The sequence below is a fragment of the Coturnix japonica genome, chromosome 1 (assembly GCF_054131305.1).
Source record: "Coturnix japonica strain WE chromosome 1, WE-NBRP24, whole genome shotgun sequence".
In the NCBI taxonomy this organism is placed as follows: domain Eukaryota; kingdom Metazoa; phylum Chordata; class Aves; order Galliformes; family Phasianidae; genus Coturnix; species Coturnix japonica.
Window position 1 is genome coordinate 177,499,487 of NC_140663.1, and position 26,008 is coordinate 177,525,494.

At 53.4% G+C, this 26,008-nt stretch overlaps 1 protein-coding gene across 8 annotated transcripts; it reads right to left on the reverse strand.

The window, feature by feature from the left end:
- Positions 1-1,041: 1,041 nt before the first annotated feature.
- Positions 1,042-24,712, reverse strand: WDR73 (WD repeat domain 73). 8 transcript variants are annotated; one of them, XM_085536587.1, is made up of 10 exons: positions 24,558-24,712; positions 24,422-24,489; positions 20,727-20,815; positions 17,321-17,409; positions 15,585-15,652; positions 10,158-10,322; positions 6,324-6,680; positions 2,689-3,006; positions 2,494-2,619; positions 1,042-2,353 (listed from the first exon to the last, which is right to left on the reverse strand). In XM_085536587.1, exons 1-8 carry the CDS (start codon positions 24,641-24,643, stop codon positions 2,798-2,800), a joined length of 1,131 nt encoding a protein of 376 aa, XP_085392713.1. In that variant the 5' UTR covers positions 24,644-24,712; the 3' UTR covers positions 1,042-2,353; positions 2,494-2,619; positions 2,689-2,797. The 8 variants fall into 8 exon arrangements, with proteins under 8 accessions (XP_085392713.1, XP_085392712.1, XP_085392714.1 ...); XM_085536586.1 differs by having other exon boundaries at positions 1,042-2,386; XM_085536588.1 differs by having other exon boundaries at positions 1,042-2,203; positions 2,387-2,619.
- Between the last annotated feature and the right edge of the window lie 1,296 nt (positions 24,713-26,008).

Sequence of the window (26,008 nt, forward strand, 5' to 3'; positions counted from 1 at the left end):
ATGCGATGCATGTTGGGTTCATCTTGCAGCCTGCAGCCCCATGCGATGCATGTTGGGTTCATCTTGCAGCACCAGCTGCAGCCCCGTGCGATGCATGTTGGGTTCATCTTGCAGCACCAGCTGCAGCTCCATGCGATGCATGTTGGGTTCATCTTGCAGCACCAGCTGCAGCCCCATGCAATGCATGTTGGGTTCATCTTGCAGCACCAGCTGCAGCCCCATGCGATGCATGTTGGGTTCATCTTGCAGCACCAGCTGCAGCCCCGTGCGATGCATGTTAGGTTCATCTTGCAGCACCAGCTGCAGCCCCGTGCGATGCATGTTGGGTTCATCTTGCAGCACCAGCTGCAGCTCCATGCGATGCATGTTGGGTTCATCTTGCAGCACCAGCTGCAGCTCCATGCGATGCATGTTGGGTTCATCTTGCAGCACCAGCTGCAGCCCCGCGCGATGCATGTTGGGTTCATCTTGCAGCACCAGCTGCAGCTCCATGCGATGCATGTTGGGTTCATCTTGCAGCACCAGCTGCAGCCCCGTGTGATGCACGTTGGGTTCATCTTGCAGCACCAGCTGCAGCCCCATGCGATGCATGTTGGGTTCATATTGCAGCACCAGCTGCAGCCCCATGCGATGCATGTTGGGTTCGTCTTGCAGCACCAGCTGCAGCCCCATGCGATGCATGTTGGGTTCATCTTGCAGCACCAGCTGCAGCCCCATGCGATGCATGTTGGGTTCATCTTGCAGCACCAGCTGCAGCTCCATGCGATGCATGTTGGGTTCATCTTGCAGCCTGCAGCTCTGTGCAATGCAGCCCGGCCTCCTCCCAGCTGGGAGCTGCTGCTGCTGCTGCTGCTGGCGGGGGATGGTGTAGCACAGCAGGAAGGGCTGCTCCTCCTGCTGCTCCTGCTGCACAGCTGCATCCCGCTGTGGCTTCCTGCCCTGCACACACACACACACACACACACACACACACACACACGTGATGGAGCAGCAGCAGGGGCAGGAAGGCGGCGGTTCCTATTTCCTCACATTGTAGGCGAGTTTTTTTTGCTGCTTTGTTGTTATTTTGGTTTAATTTCTTTCGTTTCTGAGCCTCGCGAGGCCGACGCGACGCGATGGAGCAACAGAGCAAACAACGCAGTCAGAACATCCCAATGCGTGGGGGTGCAGAGCAAAGGGAGCAGAGCAAACAATGCAAAGTCATTGCAACAACAAATGGGAGTGCAGAGCAAAACAAACAGCCCTTGCAACTCCAAGAACAGAGCAAACAACGCAAAGTCATTGCAACACATGGGGGTGCAGAGCAAAAGGAGCAGAGCAAACAACGCAAAGTCATTGCAACACATGGGGGTGCAGAGCAAAAGGAGCAGAGCAAACAGCTCCAAGAACAGAGCAAATAATGCAGTCAAACTCATCCCAATGCATGGGGGTGCAGAGCAAACGGAGCAGAGCAAACAATGCAAAGTCATTGCAACAACAAATGGGAGTGCAGAACAAAACAAACAGCCCTTGCAACTCCAAGAACAGAGCAAACAACGCAAAGTCATTGCAACACATGGGGGTGCAGAGCAAAAGGAGCAGAGCAAACAACGCAAAGTCATTGCAACACATGGGAGCGTAGAGCAAAAGGAACAGAGCAAACAATGCAAAGTCATTGCAACACATGGGAGTGCAGAAGGAACAGATGGGAATGCAAAAGGAACAGAGCAAACAACTCCAAGAACAGAGCAAATAATGCAATCAAACTCATCCCAATGCATGGGGGTGCAGAGCAAAGGGAGCAGAGCAAACAATGCAAAGTCATTGCAACACATGGGAGCGTAGAGCAAAAGGAACAGAGCAAACAATGCAAACTCATCCCAACACATGGGAATGCAGAAGGAACAGAGCAAACAACTCCAAGAACAGAGCAAACAATGCAATCAAACTCAGTGCAACACATGGGAGTGCAGAGCAAAAGGAGCAGACACAATGCAATTAAACTCATCCCAACAAATAGGGGTGCAGAGCAAAGGAAGCAGCCCTTGCAGTTCCAAGAACAGAGCAAACAATGCAATCAAACTCATCCCAACACGTGGAGTGCAGAGCAAACAACGCAAAGTCATTGCAACACATGGGAATGCAGAAGGAACAAACGGGAGTGCAGAGCAAAAGGAGCAGCTCTTGCAACTCCGTGTTCCAGCATCCAGGCCCAGCTCTGCACCTCCAAGCAAAGCAACCCCCCAATGCATCACCATGCAGCTCCAAGCAAAGCAAAGCAGCCCTAAAAGCATCACCATGCACCTCCAAGCAGAGCAGCACGGCTCAGCTCTGCACCTCCAAGCACTGCAACCCCCAATGCATCACGTTGCACCTGCAAGCAGAGCAGCAATGCTCCCCAATGCACCTCCAAGCAAAGCAACCCCCAATGCATCACGTTGCACCCCCCAGCACTGCAGCCCCCAGTGCATCACCTTGCAGCTCCAAGCAGAGCAGCAATGCTCAGCTCTGCACCTCCCAGCACTGCAGCCCCCAATGCATCATGTTGCAGCTCCCAGCACTGCAGCTCCCCATGCATCATCCCCTGCATCAGCTGCACTGAGGCTGCACCCAGCCCCAGACGTGAGCATCACGTTGCACCTCCCAGCACTGCAGCCCCAATGCATCACCTTGCAGCTCCAAGCAGAGCAGCAAGGCCCAGCTCTGCACCTCCCAGCACTGCAGCCCCCAATGCATCACGTTGCACCTCCCAGCACTGCAGCCCCCAATGCATCATGTTGCAGCTCCCAGCACTGCAGCCCCCAATGCATCCCCTGCATCAGCTGCACTGAGGCTGCACCCATTCCCAGACGTGCAATGCTCCATTGCTGGCTGCAGACAGCACAGTCCGTGCTCTGTGTGGGTGCCACGTGTGTGCAGTGACCAATGGCTGCAGCCCCAGCGCGTGGCCGCGGTGCACAAACAGCGGCGCAGCGTCGCGCCCGTCCCAGCTGCAAGTGTCGTAAATGCAAACGGTGCCATCGAAACCTGCACGGAGCAAAGGGAGCAGAAAGGCAACCAATGGGCAAAGGAGACGTGCAACACATAGGGACCCCATAGAGCCCCATAGGGACCCCATAGACCCCATAGAGCCCCAGAGAACCCCATAGAGCCCCATAGGGACCCCATATAACCCCATATAACGCTTTAAGAACCCCATAGAGCCCCATAGGGACCCCATATCACCCCATGGAGCCCCATATCACCCCATAGAGACCCAGAAGGACCCCACAGAGCTTCAGAGAGACCCCATATCACCCCATAGAGCCCCATATCACCCCATGGAGGCCCATAGCACCCCATAGAGACCCAGAAGGACCCCACAGAGCCTCAGAGAGACCCCATATCACCCCATAGAGCCCCATATCACCCCATAGAGCCCCATAGGGACCCCACAGAGCCTCAGAGAGACCCCATATCACCCCATAGAGCCCCATATCACCCCATAAAGCCCCATAGGGACCCCATAGAGCGCCATAGGGACCCCACAGAGCCTCAGAGAGACCCCATATCAACCCATAGGGACGCATATCACCCCATAGGGACCCATACCACCTCATAGGGACCCCATATCACCCCATAGAGCCCCATAGAACCCCATAGAACCCTTTAAGGACCCCATAGAACCCCATAGACCCCAGAGCCCCATAGGGACCCCACAGAGCCCCATAGAGACCCATATCACCCCATAGGGACCCCATATAACCCTTTAAGGACCCCATATCACCCCATAGAGCCCCATATCACCCCATAGGGACCCCATAGAGCCACATAGGGACCCCCATATCACCCATAGGGACCCCATCTAACCCTTTAAGGACCCCATATCACCCCATAGAGCCCCATATCACCCCGTAGAGCCCCATAGGGACCCCACAGAGCCTCAGAGAGACCCCATATCACCCCATAGAGCCCCACAGGGACCCCATATCACCCCATAGGGACCCCATATAACCCTTTAAGGACCCCATATCACCCCATAGATCCCCATATCACCCCACAGGGACCCCATCTAACCCTTTAAGGACCCCATATCACCCATAGGGACCCCATCTAACCCTTTAAGGACCCCATATCACCCCATAGAGCCCCATATCACCCCATAGGGACCCCATATCACCCATAGGGACCCCATATCACCCCATAGAGCCCCGTATCACCCCGTAGAGCCCCATAGGGACCCCATCTAACCCTTTAAGGACTCCACAGAGCCCCATAGGGACCCCATATCACCCCATAGAGCCCCATATCATGCCATATCACCCCATAGGGACCCCATATCACCCCATAGAGCCCCATATCACCCCATATCACCCCATAGGGACCCCATATCACCCCATAGAGCCCCATATCACCCCATGTCACCCCATATCACCCCATAGAGCCCCATATCACCCCATAGGGACCCCATATCACCCCATAGGGACCCCCATATCACCCCATAGGGACCCCATCTAACCCTTTAAGGACCCCATATCACCCCATAGAGCCCCATATCACCCCATAGGGACCCCATATAACCCTTTAAGGACCCCATATCACTCCATATCACCCATAGGGACCCCATCTAACCCTTTAAGGACCCCATAGAGCCCCATAGGGACCCCATATCACCCTTTAAGGACCCCATATCACCCCATAGAGCCCCTATATCACCCCATAGGGACCCCATATCATCCCACAGGGACCCCATATCATCCCACAGGGACCCCATATCACCCCATATCACCCCATAGGGACCCCATATCACCCTTTAAGGACCCCATATCACCCCATAGATCCCCATATCACCCCACAGGGACCCCATATAACCCTTTAAGGACCCCATATCACTCCATATCACCCATAGGGACCCCATATATCCCTTTAAGGACCCCATATCACTCCATATCACCCATAGGGACCCCATATAACCCTTTAAGGACCCCATATCACCCCATATCACCCATAGGGACCCCATATAACCCTTTAAGGACCCCAAAGAGCCCCATAGGGCCCCATATCACCCCATAGGGACCCCACAGAGCCTCAGTGAGACCCTATATCACCCCATAGAGCCCCATATCACCCCATATAACCCCATAGGGACCCCATATCACCACATAGGGACCCCACAGAGCCTCAGAGAGACCCCATATAACCCCATAGGGACCCCATATCACCCCATATCACCCATAGGGACCCCATATCACCCCATAGGGACCCCCATATCACCCCATAGAGCCCCATATCACCCCACAGAGCCCCATATCACACCACAGAGCCCCATAGGGACCCCATATAACCCTTTAAGGACCCCACAGAGCCTCAGAGAGACCCCATATCACCCCATAGAGACCCCATATCACCCCATAGGGACCCCCATATCACCCATAGGGACCCCATCTAACCCTTTAGGGACCCCATAGAGTCCCATAGGGACCCCATATCACCCCACATCACCCATAGGGACCCCATATAACCCTTTAAGGACCCCATATCACCCCGTAGAGCCCCATAGGGACCCCACAGAGCCTCAGAGAGACCCCATATCACCCCATAGAGCCCCACAGGGACCCCATATCACCCATAGGGACCCCATACAACCCTTTAAGGACCCCATATCACCCCACAGGGACCCCATATAACCCTTTAAGGACCCCAGATCACCCCATATCACCCATAGGGACCCCATATAACCCTTTAAGGACCCCATAGAGCCCCACAGGGACCCCATATCACCCCACAGAGACCCCACAGAGCCTCAGAGAGACCCCATATCACCCCGTAGAGCCCCATAGGGATCCCATATAACCCTTTAAGGACCCCATAGAGCCCCATAGGGACCCCATAGAGCCCCACAGGGACCCCATATCACCCTTTAAGGACCCCATATCACCCCATAGAGCCCCATATCACCCCATAGGGACCCCATATCACCCCATAGAGCCCCATAGGGACCCCATCTAACCCTTTAAGGACCCCATATCACCCCATAGAGCCCCATATCACCCCATGTCACCCCATAGGGACCCCATATAACCCTTTAAGGACCCCATATCACCCCATAGGGACCCCATATCACCCCATAGGGACCCCATATCACCCCATATCACCCATAGGGACCCCATATCACCCCATAGGGACCCCATATCACCCCATATCACCCATAGGGACCCCATATCACCCCATAGGGACCCTATATCACCCCATAGAGCCCCATATCACCCCATAGGGACCCCATATCACCCCATATCACCCCACAGGACACAGCGTGACTCTTGTACGCCCTGTCCGTAGCCATTGCACGAGGACGCAGCACCCACCCGACACAGCGACGCAGCCCTGCAGGGCAGGAGCCCAGGACACGCTCAAGAACTCGCTGCTGCAAGTTGCAACCCTGCACTTGGCTGCGGCCAAACAATGCGACGCATTCCTTGCATCCAGCAGCACCAGCTGCCCCGTGTTAGAGATGCATGCGATGCAATGGGTGCTGGGAGCTGTGCATGCAGCCGCCATGCGCCAGCGCTGGCCAGGCTGCGCTGCAGGGATGGCTGCGGGTTGCAGGGCGATGCATTGCCGGGTGTCGGCCATGCACAGCTGCCCCGACGCGCAGCACAGCAACGCAGTGTTGGGGTCCAGGAAGGACAGGCTGCTCAGCTCCAACGGGCTGCTGCTGGGGGCTGCAAGAGAGGGGCAACGTGGGGGTCTATATGGCACCCTATGGGTCCCTATGGCACCCTATGGATCTATATGGCACCCTATGGATCCCTATGGCACCCTATGGATCTTTATGGCAACCTATGGGCACCCTATGGATCCATATGGCACCTTATGGGCACCCTATGGATCTATATGGCACCCTATGGATCCCTATGGCACCCTATGGATCTTTATGGCACCCTATGGGCACCCTATGGATCCCTATGGCACCCTATGGACCCCTATGGGCACTCTATGGATCTTTATGGCACCCTATGGCACCCTATGGAACCCTATGGCACCTATGGGCACCCTATGGATCTATATGGCACCCTAGGGGCACCCTATGGATCCCTATGGCATCTTATGGATCCCTATGGATCTATATGGAACCCTATGGGCACCCTATGGATCTTTATGGCACCCAATGGATCCCTATGGGCACCCTATGGATCTTTATGGCACCCTGTAGATCTTTATGGCACCCTATGGATCCCTATGGCATCTTATGAATCCCTATGGATCTATATGGCACCCTATGGATCCCTACGGCACCCTATGGGCACCCTATGGATCTTTATGGAACCCTATGGATCCCTATGGCACCCTATGGATCTTTATGGCACCCTATGGATCTATATGGCACCCTATGGATCTATATGGCACCCTATGGGTCCCTATGGCACCCTATGGATCTATATGGCACCCTATGGGCACCCTATGGATCTATATGGCACCCTATGGATATTAATGGATCCCTATGGCACCCTATGGATCCCTATGGATCCCTATGGCACCCTATGGATCTATATGGCACCCCATGGGCACCCTATGGATCTCTATGGCAACCTATGGGACCCTATGGATCCTTATAGCACCCTATGGAACCCTGTGGCACCCTATGGACCTTTATGGGCCCCTATGGCACCCTATGGATCTTTATGGCACCCTATGGGCGCCCTATGGATCCCTATGGCACCCTATGGATCCTTATGGCACCCCATGGGCACCCTATGGATCCCTGTGGCACCTTATGGAAGTTTATGGCACCCTATGGATCCCTATGGCACCCTATGGATCTTTATGGCACCCTATGGGCACCCTATGGATCCCTATGGCACCCTATGGATCCCTATGGATCTATATGGCACCCTATGGGCACCCTATGGAACTTTATGGCACCCTATGGATCCCTATGGGCACCCTATGGATCTATATGGCACCCTATGGAACTTTATAGCACCCTATGGATCCCTATGGGTGCCCTATGGCACCCTATGGATCTATATGGCACCCTATGGGCACCCTATGGATCTTTATGGCACCCTATGGATCCCTATGGCACCCCATGGATCTTTATGGCACCCTATGGGCACCCTATGGATCCCTATGGTACCCTATGGATTCCTGTGGATCCCTATGGGTCCCTGTGGCCCCTATGGACCTTTATGACACCCTATGGATCCCTATGGCATCTTATGGATCTCTATGGATCTATATGGCACTCTATGGATCTATATGGCACCCTATGGATCCCTATGGCACCCTATGGATCTATATGGTACCCTATGGATCCCTATGGCACCCTATGGATCTTTATGGCATCCAATGGATCCCTGTGGCACCCTATGGATCCCTATGGCACCCTATGGATCTATATGGCACCCTATGGCGCCCTATGGATCTATATGGCACCCTATGGATCCCTATGGCACCCTATGGATCCCTATGGCACCCTATGGATCTATATGGCACCCTATGGATCCCTATGGCACCCTATGGATCTATATGGCACCCTATGGCACCCTATGGATCAATATGGCACCCTATGGATCCCTATGGCATCTTATGGATCCCTATGGATCTATATGGCACCCTATGGGCACCCTATGGATCTTTATGGCACCCAATGGATCCCTATGGGCACCCTATGGATCTTTATGGCACCCTGTAGATCTTTATGGCACCCTATGGATCCTTATGGCACCCTATGGATCCCTGTGGCACCCTATGGACCTTTATGGCACCCTATGGATCCCTATGGCATCTTATGAATCCCTATGGATCTATATGGCACCCTATGGATCCCTACGGCACCCTATGGGCACCCTATGGATCCCTATGGCACCCTATGGATCTTTATGGCACCCTATGGATCTATATGGCACCCTATGGATCTTTATGGCACCCTATGGATCTATATGGCACCCTATGGATCTTTATGGCACCCTATGGATCTCTATGGCACCCTATGGACCCCTATGGGCACCCTATGGATCCCTATGGCACCTTATGGATCCCTATGGATATTAATGGATCCCTATGGTACCCTATGGGCACCCTACGGATCTATATGGCACCCTATGGATCCCTTTGGCACCCTATGGATCTTTATGGCACCCTATCGATCCCTGTGGAACCCTATGGCACCCTATGGATCCCTATGGATCCCTATGGATCCTTATGGCACCCCATGGGCACCCTATGGATCTTTATGGCACCCTATGGGCACCCTATGGATCTATATGGGTCCCTATGGCACCCTATGGATCTTTATGGCACCCTGTGGATCTTCATGTCACCCTCTGGGCATACTATGGCTCCCTATGGATCCCTATGGCACCCTATGGATCTATATGGCACCCTATCCATAGAGACCCCATAGAGCCCCATATCACCCCGTAGAGCCCCATATCACCCCATAGGGACCCCATAGAGCCTGAGAGAGACCCCATATCACCCCATAGGGACCCCATAGACCCCATATCGCCCCATATCACCCCATATCACCCCATAGGGACCCATATCACCCCATATCACCCCACAGAGCCCCATATCACCCCATATCACCCCACAGGGACCCCATATCACCCCATAGGGACCCCATAGAGCCCCATATCACCCCATAGGGACCCCATATCACCCTATATCACCCCATAGGGACCCCATATCACCCCATAGGGTCCCCATATCACCCCATAGGGACCCCATAGAGCCCCATATCATGCCATATCACCCCATAGGGACCCCATATCACCCCATATCACCCCATCTCACCCCATAGGGACCCCTTATCACCCCATAGAGCCCCATATCACCCCATAGGGACTCCATATCACCCCATAGGGACCCCACAGAGCCACAGAGGGACCCCATATCACCCCATAGGGACCCCATATGACACCACAGAGCCCCGTATCACCCCATATCACCCCATAGGGACCCCATATCACCCCATAGAGCCCCATATCACCTCATATCACCCCATAGAGCCCCATATCACCCCATAGAGCCCCATATCACCCCACAGGGACCCATATCACCCCATAGAGCCCCATAGGGACCCCATATCACCCCATATCACCCCATCTCACCCCACAGACCCCATAGAGCCCCATATCACCCCATATCACCCCATAGAGCCCCATATGACCCCATATAACCCATCCGCCCCATACCTGCCCTATAGACCGTGCTGTGTGTCTCCAGCTCCGTTATCTGGGCGCTGCTGACCCCGCAGCCGTGCAGGACCCACGTGGGTCTCGTTGCGTCGGTCGCCATCTTGGCCCAGCTCCCCATGGGGCCGTTCTCCGTCCTGATGGAACTTATGGGTCTGATGACATCTATAGGGCACAGAGAGACAAGGAGATCCCACTGACCCCATAGATCCCACTGACCCCATAGATCCCATTGACCCCATAGATCCCACTGACCCCATAGATCCCACTGACCCCATAGATCCCGTTGACCCCATAGATCCCGTTGACCCCATAGAACCCGTTGACCCCATAGATCCCATGGACCCCGTAGATCCCATGGACCCCATAGATCCCATTGACCCCATAGAACCCATTGACCCCATAGAACCCATTGACCCCATAGATCCCGTTGACCCCATAGATCCCACTGACCCCATAGAACCCACTGACCCCATAGAACCCACTGACCCCATAGATCCCATAGAACCCGTTGACCCCATAGAACCCGTTGACCCCATAGAACCCGTTGACCCCATAGAACCCACTGACCCCATAGATCCCACTGACCCCATAGATCCCACTGACCCCATAGATCCCACTGACACCATAGATCCCACTGACCCCATAGATCCCATTGACCCCATAGAACCCATTGACCCCATAGATCCCATTGACCCCATAGATCCCACTGACCCCATAGATCCCACTGACCCCATAGATCCCATCGACCCCATAGATCCCATTGACCCCATAGATCCCACTGACCCCATAGATCCCACTGACCCCATAGATCCCACTGACCCCATAGATCCCATTGACCCCATAGAACCCGTTGACCCCATAGATCCCGTTGACCCCATAGATCCCACTGACCCCATAGATCCCATTGACCCCATAGAACCCGTTGACACCATAGATCCCGTTGACCCCATAGAACCCGTTGACCCCATAGAACCCGTTGACCCCATAGAACCCGTTGACCCCATAGAACCCATTGACCCCATAGAACCCACTGACCCCATAGAACCCATAGAGCCTGAGAGAGACCCCATATCACCCCATAGGGACCCCATATAACCCTTTAAGGACCCCACAGAGCCCCACAGGGACCCCATATCACCCCATAGGGCCCCCATATAACCCTTTAAGGACCCCATAGAGCCCCACAGGGACCCCATATCACCCCATAGGGCCCCATATCACCCCATAGGGCCCCATATAACCCCATAGGGACCCCATATCACCCCATAGAGACCCCGTAGAGCCTCAGAGGGACCCTTTATCACCCCATAGAGCCCCATATCACCCCATAGGGACCCCACAGAGCCTGAGAGAGACCCCATATCACCCCATATCACCCCATAGGGACCCCATATAACCCTTTAAGGACCCCATAGAGCCCATTGACCCCATAGAGCCCATTGACCCCATAGAACCCGTTGACCCCATAGAACCCGTTGACCCCATAGAACCCGTTGACCCCATAGAACCCGTTGACCCCATAGATCCCATTGACCCCATAGATCCCGTTGACCCCATAGATCCCGTTGACCCCATAGATCCCGTTGACCCCATAGATCCCACTGACCCCATAGATCCCATCGACCCCATAGATCCCACTGACCCCATAGATCCCATTGACCCCATAGATCCCATTGACCCCATAGAACCCATTGACCCCATAGAACCCATTGACCCCATAGATCCCGTTGACCCCATAGATCCCATTGACCCCATAGATCCCATTGACCCCATAGATCCCGGTGACCCCATAGATCCCGTTGACCCCATACATCCCGTTGACCCCATAGATCCCGTTGACCCCATAGATCCCGTTGACCCCATGGAACCCGTTGACCCCATAGAACCCGTTGACCCCATAGAACCCGTTGACCCCATAGATCCCGTTGACCCCATTGATCCCTTTGACCCCATTGATCCCTTTGACCCCATTGATCCCTTTGACCCCATAGAACCCATAGAGCCTGAGAGAGACCCCGTATCACCCCATAGGGACCCCATATAACCCTTTAAGGACCCCATAGAGCCCCACAGGGACCCCATATCACCCCATAGGGCCCCATATCACCCCATAGGGACCCCGTAGAGCCTGAGAGAGACCCCATATCACCCCATAGGGACCCCACATCACCCCATAGAGACCCCATAGAGCCTCAGAGGGACCCCGTATCACCCCATAGGGACCCCACAGAGCCTGAGAGAGACCCCATATCACCCCATACCACCCCATAGGGACCCCAGATAACCCTTTAAGGACCCCATAGAGCCCATTGACCCCATAGAGCCCATTGACCCCATAGATCCCACTGACCCCACAGATCCCGTTGACCCCATAGATCCCGTTGACCCCATAGATCCCGTTGACCCCATAGATCCCGTTGACCCCATAGATCCCGTTGACCCCATAGAACCCACTGACCCCATAGATCCCGTTGACCCCATAGATCCCATTGACCCCATAGAACCCACTGACCCCATAGAACCCGTTGACCCCATAGATCCCGTTGACCCCATAGATCCCGTTGACCCCATAGATCCCGTTGACCCCATAGAGCCCATTGACCCCATAGAGCCCATTGACCCCATAGAGCCCATTGACCCCATAGATCCCACTGACCCCATAGATCCCACTGACCCCATAGAACCCACTGACCCCATAGAACCCACTGACCCCATATATCCCACTGACCCCATATATCCCGTTGACCCCATAGATCCCGTTGACCCCATAGATCCCGTTGACCCCATAGATCCCGTTGACCCCATAGATCCCACTGACCCCATAGATCCCACTGACCCCATAGATCCCACTGACCCCATAGATCCCACTGACCCCATAGAACCCACTGACCCCATAGATCCCACTGACCCCATAGATCCCACTGACCCCATAGAACCCATAGAGCCTGAGAGAGACCCCATATCACCCCATAGGGACCCCATATAACCCTTTAAGGACCCCATGGAGCCCCACAGGGACCCTATATCTCCCCATAGAGCCCCATATCACCCCATAGAGCCCCATATCACCCCATAGGGACCCCATAGAGCCTGAGAGAGACCCCATATCACCCCATAGGAACCCCATATCACCCCATAGAGACCCCGTAGAGCCTCAGAGGGACCACGTATCAACCCCATATAGCCCCATATCACCCCATAGGGACCCCATATCACCCCATATCACCCCATAGGGACCCATATAACCCTTTAAGGACCCCATAGAGCCCATTGACCCCATAGAACCCGTTGACCCCATAGAACCCGTTGACCCCATAGAACCCGTTGACCCCATAGATCCCGTTGACCCCATAGATCCCATTGACCCCATAGATCCCGTTGACCCCATAGATCCCATGGACCCCATAGATCCCATGGACCCCATAGAACCCATGGATCCCATAGAACCCATTGACCCCACAGATCCCACTGACCCCATAGATCCCACTGACCCCATAGATCCCGTTGACCCCATAGATCCCGTTGACCCCATAGAACCCACTGACCCCATAGATCCCATTGACCCCATAGATCCCACTGACCCAATAGATCCCACTGACCCCATAGATCCCACTGACCCCATAGATCCCAATGACCCCATAGATCCCAATGACCCCATAGATCTCATTGACCCCATAGATCTCATTGACCCCATAGATCCCATTGACCCCATAGATCCCATTGACCCCACAGGTCCCGTTGACCCCATAGAACCCATTGACCCCATAGATCCCATTGACCCCATAGAACCCATTGACCCCATAGATCCCGTTGACCCCATAGATCCCATTGACCCCATAGAACCCATTGACCCCATAGATCCCGTTGACCCCATAGATCCCGTTGACCCCATAGATCCCATTGACCCCATAGATCCCGTTGACCCCATAGAACCCATTGACCCCATAGAACCCATTGACCCCATAGATCCCGTTGACCCCATAGATCCCGTTGACCCCATAGAACCCATTGACCCCATAGATCCCACTGACCCCATAGATCCCACTGACCCATAGATCCCATTGACCCCATAGATCCCACTGACCCCATAGATCCCACTGACCCCATAGATCCCGTTGACCCCATAGATCCCACTGACCCCATAGATCCCACTGACCCCATAGATCCCACTGACCCCATAGAACCCATTGACCCCATAGACCCCATATCACCCCATAGATCCTGTTGACCCCATAGATCCCGTTGACCCCATAGATCCCGTTGACCCCATAGATCCCGTTGACCCCATAGAACCCACTGACCCCATAGAACCCACTGACCCCATAGATCCCGTTGACCCCATAGATCCCACTGACCCCATAGATCCCACTGACCCCATAGATCCCGTTGACCCCATAGATCCCATTGACCCCATAGATCCCATATCACCCCATAGATCCCATATCACCCCATAGATCCCATTGACCCCATAGATCCCACTGACCCCATAGATCCCATTGACCCCATAGATCCCATAGAACCCATAGATCCCATTGACCCCATAGATCCCATTGACCCCATAGATCCCATTGACCCCATAGAACCCATTGACCCCATAGAACCCATTGACCCCATAGATCCCATTGACCCCATAGAACCCATAGAGCCTGAGAGAGACCCCATATCACCCCATAGGGACCCCATAGAGCCTGAGAGAGACCCCATATCACCCCATAGGGACCCCATATAACCCTTTAAGGACCCCATAGAGCCCATTGACCCCATAGAACCCATTGACCCCATAGATCCCATTGACCCCATAGATCCCACTGACCCCATAGATCCCATTGACCCATAGATCCCATTGACCCCATAGATCCCGTTGACCCCATAGATCCCACTGACCCCATAGATCCCATTGACCCATAGATCCCGTTGACCCCATAGATCCCACTGACCCCATAGATCCCATTGACCCCATAGATCCCATTGACCCCATAGATCCCGTTGACCCCATAGATCCCATTGACCCCATAGAACCCATTGACCCCATAGATCCCATTGACCCCATAGATCCCATTGACCCCATAGATCCCGTTGACCCCATAGAACCCGTTGACCCCATAGATCCCATATCACCCCATAGATCCCATATCACCCCATAGATCCCATTGACCCCATAGAACCCATTGACCCCATAGATCCCGTTCACCCCATAGAACCCATTGACCCCATAGATCCCGTTGACCCCATAGATCCCATTGACCCCATAGAACCCATTGACCCCACAGGTCCCGTTGACCCCATAGATCCCGTTGACCCCATAGATCCCATTGACCCCATAGATCCCGTTGACCCCATAGATCCCGTTGACCCCATAGAACCCATTGACCCCACAGGTCCCGTTGACCCCATAGATCCCACTGACCCCATAGATCCCGGTACCTGAGTCCTCTGCTGGCAGCTGCCACAGCTGCAGGGAGCTGTCGGGGGGGCCACTGGTCACCAGCAAACTGGGGAGGGAAATAGGACCCCATAGAGACCCCATAGACCCCATAGAGACCCACAGAGACTCCATAACCCCATAGAGACTCCATAGACCCCATAGAGACCCCATAGAGACCCATATCCCCCCAGAAGCACCATAGAGACCCTATAACCCCATAGAGACCCCATAGACCCCACAGACCCCATAGACCCCATAGATCCCCACAGAGACCCCACAGACCCCCATAGAGACCCCACAGACCCCATAGAGTCCCCATAGGGACCCCACTGACACCACAGAGACCCATAGAGACCCCATGGAGACCTATAGAGACCCCACAGATCCCCCATAGATCCCCATAGAGACCCCACAGATCCCCATAGAGACCCCATAGATCCCCATAGAGTCACATAGGAACCCATATCACCCCATACGGACCCCATTGACACCATAGATCTCCATAGAGACCCCATAGACCCCATAGATCCCCATAGACCCCACAGATCCCCGTAGATCCCCATAGAGACCCCATAGATCCCCATAGAGACCCCATAGACCCCACAGATCCCCATAGAGACCCCATAGTTACCCCACAGACCCCATAGATCCGCATAGAGACCTCATAGACTCCATAGATCCCCATAGAGTCCCCATAGATCCACACAGAGACCCCATAGATCCCCATAGAGACCCCATAGACTCCATAGAGACCCCACAGACCCCATAGATCCCCATAGAGACCCCATATCACCCCATAGGAACCCTGTTGACCCCATAGACCCCCATAGATACCCATAGATCCCCATAGATCCTCCACAGATCGACATAGAGACCCCATAGATCCCCATAGACCCCACAGAGACCCCATATATCCCCATAGATCCCATAGATCCCCATAGACCCCACAGACCCTATAGATCCCCATAGAGACCCCACAGATCCCCTTAGAGACCCCATAGATCCCCATAGATCCCACAGACCCCATAGATCCCCATAGAGACCCCACAGATCCCCATAGACTCCATAGATCCCCATAGAGACCCTATAGAGTCCCCACAGATCCCCATAGAGTCCCCATAGATCCTCCACAGATCGACACAGAGACCCCATAGATCCCCATAGACCCCATAGAGACCCCATAGACCTCATAGAGACCCCATAGAGACCCTACAGACCCCATAGATCCCCATAGAGACCCCATATCACCCCGTAGAGTCACATAGGGACCCCATATCACCCCATAGATCCCCATAGAGACCCCACAGATCCCCATAGAGGCCCCACAGACACCATAGATCCCCATAGATCCCCACAGACCCCATAGACCCCATAGATCCCCATAGAGACCCCAAAGAGACCCATAGAGACCCCATAGAGACCCCACAGGCCCCATAGATCCCCATATCACCCCATAGATCCCCACAGAGACCCCATAGGCCCCCGTAGATCCCCATAGAGACCCCATAGACCCCCATAAGGACCCCATAGATCCCCATAGAGACCCCGTAGATCCCCATAGAGTCGCATAGGGACCCCATAGATCCGCATAGAGACCCCACAGAGACCCCATAGACCCCATAGAGACCCCATAGAGACCCCACAGAGACCCCATAGACCCCATAGAGACCCCATAGAGACCCCACAGAGACCCCATAGACCCCACAGAGACCCCATAGACCCCCCTGGGCTGTACCTGGTTCCTGGCACATGTTTCAGTTCATAAATCGGGCGGTTGGAGAAACCTCCACATTCAACCTTAAAATCCCTGTTTGGACACAGGAGCTGGGAATGAATGAATGGGAATAAATGGGAATGAATGAATGGGAGTGAATGGGAATGAATGGGAATAAATGAATGGGAATGAATGGGAGTGAATGGGAATAAATGGGAGTGAATGGGAATAAATGAATGGGAATGAATGGGAGTGAATGGGAGTGAATGGGAATGAATGAATGGGAATGAAGGGGAATAAATGAATGGGAATGAAGGGGAATGAATGAATGGGAGTGAATGGGAATAAATGGGAATGAATGAATGGGAGTGAATGGGAGTGAATGGGAATAAATGGGAATGAATGAATGGGAGTGAATGGGAATAAATGGGAATAAATGGGAATGAATGGGAGTGAATGGGAATAAATGGGAATGAATGGGAGTGAATGGGGGTGAATGGGAGTGAATGGGAGTGAATGGGGGTGAATGGGGGTGAATGGGGGTGAATGGGGGTGAATGGGGGTGAATGGGAGTGAATGGGAGTGAATGGGAGTGAATGGGAGTGAATGGGAGTGAATGGGAATGAATGGGAGTGAATGGGAGTGAATGGGAGTGAATGGGAGTGAATGGGAGTGAATGGGGGTGAATGGGAGTGAATGGGAGTGAATGGGAATGAATGAATGGGAGTGAATGAATGGGAGTGAATGGGAGTGAATGGGAATGAATGGGAGTGAATGAATGGGAATGAATGGGAATAAATGGGAATGAATGAATGGGAGTGAATGGGAATAAACGAATGGGAGTAAATGGGAGTGAATGGGAATGAATGGGAGTGAATGGGAGTGAATGGGAATAAATGGGAATGAATGGGAGTGAATGGGAGTGAATGGGAGTGAATGGGAATAAATGAATGGGAGTGAATGGGAATAAATGGGAGTGAATGGAAGTGAATGGGAATAAATGGGAATAAATGGGAATAAATGGGAATAAATGGGAATAAATGGGAATAAATGGGAATAAATGGGAATAAATGAATGGGAATAAATGAATGGGAATAAATGAATGGGAATAAATGAATGGGAATGAATGAATGGGAATGAATGAATGGGAATGAATGAATGGGAATGAATGGGAATGAATGGGAGTGAATGGGAATGAATGGGAATGAATGAATGGGAGTAAATGAATGGGAGTGAATGGGAATGAATGGGAATGAATGAATGGGAGTGAATGGGAGTGAATGGGAGTGAATAGCAGCACCCAATGGCTGCACCATTGCATCCCCCATTGCAGTTCCCATTGCAGCACCATTGCAGCACCCAATGGCAGCCCCCATTGCAGTTCCCCTTGAAGTCCCCATTGCAGCACACAATGCAGCCCCCATTGCAGTTCCCATTGGAGCACACATTGCAGCGCCCAATGGCAGCACGCATTGCAGCCCCCATTGCAGCACACACCCAATGGCAGCACCATTGCAGCCCCCATTGCAGCACCAAATGCAACCCTCAAAGCAGCACCCATTGCAACACCATTGCAGCACACAATACATCCCCCATTGCAGCACCATTCCAGCACCCATTGCATCCCCCATTGCAGTTCCCATTGCAGCACCCACCAATGGCAGCACGCCAGCACGCATTGCAGCCCTCGTTGCAGCCCCCATTGCAGCCCCCAATGTAGCCCCCATCACAGCACCCATTGCAGCCCCAATTGCAGCACACACCCATTGCAGCCCCCAATCCAGCCTCCATTGCAGCACCCAATGGCAGCCCCTATTGCAGCACCAAATGCAGCCCTCAATGCAGCACCGTTGCAGCCCCCATGGCAGCACGCATTGCAGCCTGCATTGCAGCCTCCATTGCAGCACCCAATGACAGCACACAATGCAGCCCCCATTGCATCCCCCATTGCAGCACCAACCAATGGCAGCCCCCATTGCAGTTCCCATTGAAGCCCCCAATGCAGCACCCAATGCAGCCCCCATTGCAGCATCACTGCAGCACCCATTGCAGCCCCCACTGCAGTACACAATACAACACCCATTGCAGCACCCATTGCATCCCCCACTGCAGTCCCTGTTGCAGCCCCGTTGCAGCCCCCATTGCAGCACCATTCCAACCCCCATTGCAGCACACAATGTAGCCCCCATTGCAGCACCATTGCAGTTCCCATTGCAGCACTCAATGGCAGCACCCATTGCAGCCCCCGTTGCAGTTCCCATTCCAGCACACATTGCAGCCCCCATTGCAGCACATAATGCAGCCCCCATTGCAGCACACACCCATTGCAGCCTCCATTGCACCACCATTGCAGCACACATTGCAGTTACCATTGCAGCACTCAATGCAGCACCCATTGCAGCCCCCACTGCATCTCCCATTGCATCCCCCATTGCAGCCCCCGTTGCAGCACACACCCATTGCAGCCCCATTGCAGCACACATTGCAGACCCCATTGCAGCCTCCACTGCAGCGCCCAATGGCAGCACGCATTGCAGCACCATTGCAGCTCCCACTGCAGCACTCAATGCAGCCCCCATTGCAGTTCCCATTGCATCCCCTATTACAGCAAGCATTGCAACACACAATGCAACCCCCACTGCAGCCCCCATTGCATCCCTCATTGCTGCACACAATGCAACATGCACTGCAGCCCCCATTGCAGCCCCTATTACAGCACCCATTGCAGCACCCAATGGCAGCCCCCATTGCAGTCCCCGTTGCAGTTCCCATTCCAGCACACATTGCAGCCCCATTGCAGACTCCACTGCAGCGCCCAATGGCAGCACGCATTGCAGCCCCCATTGCAACACACAATGCAACGTGTTGCAGCCCCCATTGCAGCACCCACTGCAGTTCCCACTGCAGCCCCATTGCACCCCCCATTGCTGCACCATTGCATCCCCCATTGCATTCCCCATTGCAGTTCGCACTGCAGCCCCCAATGCAGACCCCGTTGCAGCCCCTGTCGCATCCCCCATTGCAGCAACAACCAATGGCAGCATCCAGTGCTGCTCCCATTGCAACCCCCACTGCAGCCCCTATTACAGCCCCCATTGCAGCACACAATGCAACACGTGTTGCAGCCCCCATTGCAGCACCATTGCAGCCCCCATTGCAGCACACACCCATTGCATCCCCCATTGCAGTTCCCATTGCAGCCCTCATTGCAGCCCCCATTGCAGCACACAATGCAGCACGCAATGGCAGCCCCCATTGCATCCCCCATTGCAGCACCAACCAATGGCAGCATGCACTGCAGCCCCCACTGCAGAACGCACTGCAGCACCCATTACATCACCCATTGCAGTTCCCATTGCAGCACACAATACAACACCCATTGCAGCCCCTGTTGCAGCCCTCAATGCAGCCCCTGTTGCACACACACCTGACTCTCCTTTCCCTGCACTGTTGGTGGTGGCAGCAGTTGCAGGATCTCGTTCCTTGCAGAGCAACTATAACCAGCCACAAAGACACCTATGGGGACATGGGGGGCAGTGAGACCCACAACCCAGCCCCAGAGATCCAACATTACCCCATAGACCCCATAGCAGCCCCATAACACCTCCATTACCCCATAGATCCAACCCAGCCCCATAGCACCAACATTACCCCATAGACCCCAACCCAGCCCCATAACACCTCCATTACCCCATAGACCCCATAGCAGCCCCATAACAACTCCATTATCCCATAGGCCTCAACCCAGCCCCACAGCACCTCCATTATCCCATAGACCCCACAGGCCCCATAACACCTCCATTACCCCATACGTCCCAACCCAGTCCCATAGCACCTCCATTACCCCATAGACCCCATAACCCCCCCATTACCCCATAGACCCCATAACACCCACATTACCCCATAGACCCAATAGAACCCCCATAGGCCCCATAACACCCCATTACCCCATAGACCCCATAACACCTCCATTACCCCATAGACCCCATAACACCTCCATTACCCCATAGACCCCATAACACCCCATTACCCCATAGACCCCATAACACCCCATATGCCCCATAGACCCCATAACACCCCCATTACCCCATAGACCCCATAACACCCCATATGCCCCATAGACCCCATAACACCCCCATTACCCCATAGACCCCATAACACCCCATTACCCCATAGACCCCATAGCACCCCATTACCCCATAGGCCCCATAGACCCCCATTACCCCATATCACCCCCATTACCCCATAGACCCCATAACCCCCCCATTTCCCCATAGATCCCATAACACCCCCATTACCCTATAGATCCCATAACATCCCCATTACCCCATAGGCCCCATAGGCTCCATAGCACCTCCATTACCCCATAGACCCCATAAACCCCCATTACCCCATAGACCCTATAACACCCCATTACCTCATAGACCCCATAGCCCCTCCATTACCCCATAGACCCCATAAAACCCCATAGACACCATAGACCCCATATGCCCCATAACACCTCCATTACCCCATAACACCCCCATTACCCCATAGACCCCATATCACCCCCATTACCCCATAGACCCCATAGCCCCCCATTACCCCATAGGCCCCATAACACCCCATTACCCCATAACACCCCAATTACCCCATAGACCCCATAACACCCCATTACCCCATAGACGCCATTACACCCACATTACCCCATAGACGCCATAACACCCCCATTACCCCATAGACCCCATAGCAGCCCCATAGCATCTCCATTACCGCACAGGCCCCATAGCAGCCCCATAACACCCCCATTACCCCATAGGCCCCATAACACCCCCATTACCCCATAGACCCCATAACACCCTATTACCCCATAGGCCCCATAACACCCCAATTACCCCATAACAGCCCATTACCCCATAGACCCCATAACCCCCCCCATTACCCCATAGATCCCATAACACCCCATTACCCCATAGACCCCATATGCCCCATAACAGCCCCATTACCCCATAGACCCCATAGCCTCCAACCCAGCCCCATAGCCCCTCCATTACCCCATAGACCCCATAACCACCCCATTACCCCATAGGCCCCATAACCCCCCCCATTACCCCATAGACCCCATAACACCCCATTACCCCATATACCCCATAACCCCCCCATTACCCCAATACCCCATAACACCCCCATTACCCCATAACCCCCCATTACCCCATAGACCCCATAACACCCCCAGTACCCCATAGCCCCCAACCCAGCCCCATAGCCCCTCCATTACCCCATAGACCCCATAGACCCCATAACCCCCCATTACCCCATAGACCCCATAGATCCTATAACACCCCATAAACCCCATAACCCCCCCATTACCCCATAACACCCCATTACCCCATAGACCCCATAGACCCCATACACCCCATAGACCCTATAACACCCCACAGACCCCATAAACCCCCATTACCCCATAGACCCCATAACACCCCATTACCCCATAGACCCCATAACACCCCATAACACCCCATAGAGCCCATAGACCCCATATGCTCCATAATACCCCCATTACCCCATAGACCCCATAACACCCCATAGACCCCATAACCCCCCATTACCCCATAGGCCCCATAACCCCCCCATTACCTCATAGACCCCATAACCCCCCCATTACCCCATAGCCCCCCCATTACCCCATAGACCCCCCATTACCCCATAGACCCCATAACCCCCCATTACCCCATAGACCCCATAGACCCTATAACACCCCATTACCCCATAGACCCCATATACCCTATAACACCCCATAGACCCCATAACCCCCCCATTACCCCATAACACCCCATAGACCCCATAACACCCCATAGACCCCATAACACCCCATAACACCCCATAGACCCTATAACACCCCATAGACCCCATAACCCCCCATTACCCCATAGACCCCATAACACACCATTACCCCATAGACCCCATAAACCCCCATTATCCCATAGACCCCATAACACCCACATTACCCCATAGACCCCATAACACCCACATTACCCCATAGACCCCATAACACCCCATTACCCCATAGACCCCATAACACCCCATTACCCCATAGACGCCCCATAGCACCTCATTTACCCCATAGGCCCCAACCCAGCCCCATAACACCTCCATTACCCCATAACACCCCATTACCCCATAGACCCCATATACCCTATAACACCCCATAGACCCCATAACACCCCATAGACCCCATAGGCCCCATAACCCCATTACCCCATAACCCCCCCATTACCCCATAGACCCCATAACCCCCCCATTACCCCATAGACCCCATAACACTCCATTACCCCATAACACCCCAATTACCCCATAGATCCCATAACACCCTATTACCCCATAGACCCCATAGACCCCATAACACCCCATAGACCCCATATACCCTATAACACCCCATAGACCCCATAACACCCCATAACACCCCATTACCCCATAGACCCCATAACACCCCCATTACCCCATAACCTCCCCATTACCCCATAGACCCCATAACACCCCATTACCCCATAGACCCCATAACACCCCCATTACCCCATAACACCCCATTACCCCATAGACCCCATAGACCCCATTACCCCATAGACCCCATAACACCCCATAGACCCCATAACACCCCATAGACCCCATAGACCCCATAACACCCCATTACCCCATAACACCCCACAGACCCCATAACACCCCCATTAACCCATAGACCCCATAACACCCCATTACCCCATAACCCCCCCATTACCCCATAGATCCCATAACACCCCATTACCCCATAGACCCCATAGACCCCATATGCCCCATAACAGCCCCATTACCCCATAGACCCCATAGCCCCCAACCCAGCCCCATAGCCCCTCCATTACCCCATAGACCCCATAGACCCTATAACACCCCATAGACCCCATAACACCCCATAGACCCCATAACACCCCATAGACCCCATAACACCCCATAGACCCCATAACACCCCATAGACCCCATAACCCCCCCATTACCCCATAGACCCCATAACAACCCCATTACCCCATAGACCCCATAACCCCCCATTACCCCATAACACCCCATAGACCCCATAACACCCCATTACCCCCCAGTCCCCTCCGCACTCACGGTTCCCCGGGCCCCATTCGATAACACGGGTCGGGTTCTGCAGCTCGAAGTCGTGCAGGGCCTCGTACCTGAGTCAAGATGGCGGCCGTGAGGGGCCGGGGGCGTTATATGGTCAGGGCCGAGGTGTAGGACTCACATATGAAGGGACTCGAGCAGCCATTGCTCCTCTTCATCTTCTTCCTCCTCCTCTTCCTCGCCGCCATGTTGCCCCGCCGCCTCCATTGCAACAGCGGCTTGTCGCGCTTTAGTGACGTCACGCGTCGGCGCGCGACACTGACGTCATATCGCGTCGCGTAGAAGTGACGTCACAACTGGATTGACGTTGACTACGTGCGTGAGGCCACACAAACAGGCCCCAACGTCCGCCATGTTGGATTCCTGGCCAAATCCCACCTCAATGGGGATCTGTGGATTCCTATAGAAGACCCTATAGAAGAGCTTCCTATATAAGGCCCCAAATCCCCTATTTATGTGATGTCTCTTCCCAAATAGGACCCCAATTCCTACATCTGTGTATCCTCTCTTCCTATATAAGACCCAAATCCCCTATTTATGTGTTTTCTGTCCATAAAAGACCCCAAATCCCCCTATTTATGTGATGTCTCTTTATAAGAGACCCCAATTCCCCTATTTATGTGATGTCTCTTCCTATATAAGACCCAAATCCCCTATTTACGTGACATCTATTCCTAAATAAGACCCCAATTCCTACATCTGTGTATCCTCTCTTCCTATATAAGACCCCAAGCCCATAATTTATGTGATGTCTCTTCCTAAACAAGACCCCAATTCCCCTATTTACACGTTGCCTCTTACTAAACAAGACCCAAATCCCCCCATTTATGTATTTCTTCCCAAATAAGACCCCAATTCCTACATCTGTGGATCCTCTCTTCCCATATAAGGCCCCAATGCCCCTATTTATGTGTTGTCTCTTTATAAGAGACCCCAATTCCCCTATATATGTGATGTCTCTTCCTATATAAGACCCAAATCCCCCTATTTATGTGATGTCTGTTCCTAAATAAGACCCCAATTCCTACATCTCTGTATCCTCTCTTCCTATATAAGACCCCAATTCCCCTATTTATGTGATGTCTCTCCATTATAGACCCTAAATCCCCCTATTTATGTGATTTCTCTCCATAAAAGACCCCAAATCCCCCTATTTATGTGATGTCTCTTCCTATATAAGACCCCAAATCCCCTATTTATATGTTGTCTCTCCATAAAAGACCCCAAATCCCCCCATTTATGTCATGTCTCCATAAAAAAGACCCCAATTCCCCTATTTATGTGATGTCTCTTCCTATATAAGACCCAAATCCCCTATTTATGTGACATCTATTCCTAAATAAGACCCCAATTCCTACATCTCTGTATCCTCTCTTCCTATATAAGGCCCCAATTTCCCTATTTATGTGTTATCTCTTCCTAAATCAGACCCTAATTCCTACAACTGTGTCTCCTCTCTTCCTAAATAAGACCCTAAATCCCCACTTTTGTGTCCTCTCTTCCTAAATCAGACCCAAATTCCCACCTAAATATCCCCATCTGTGGATCCTCTCTTCCTATGTAAGGCCCCAG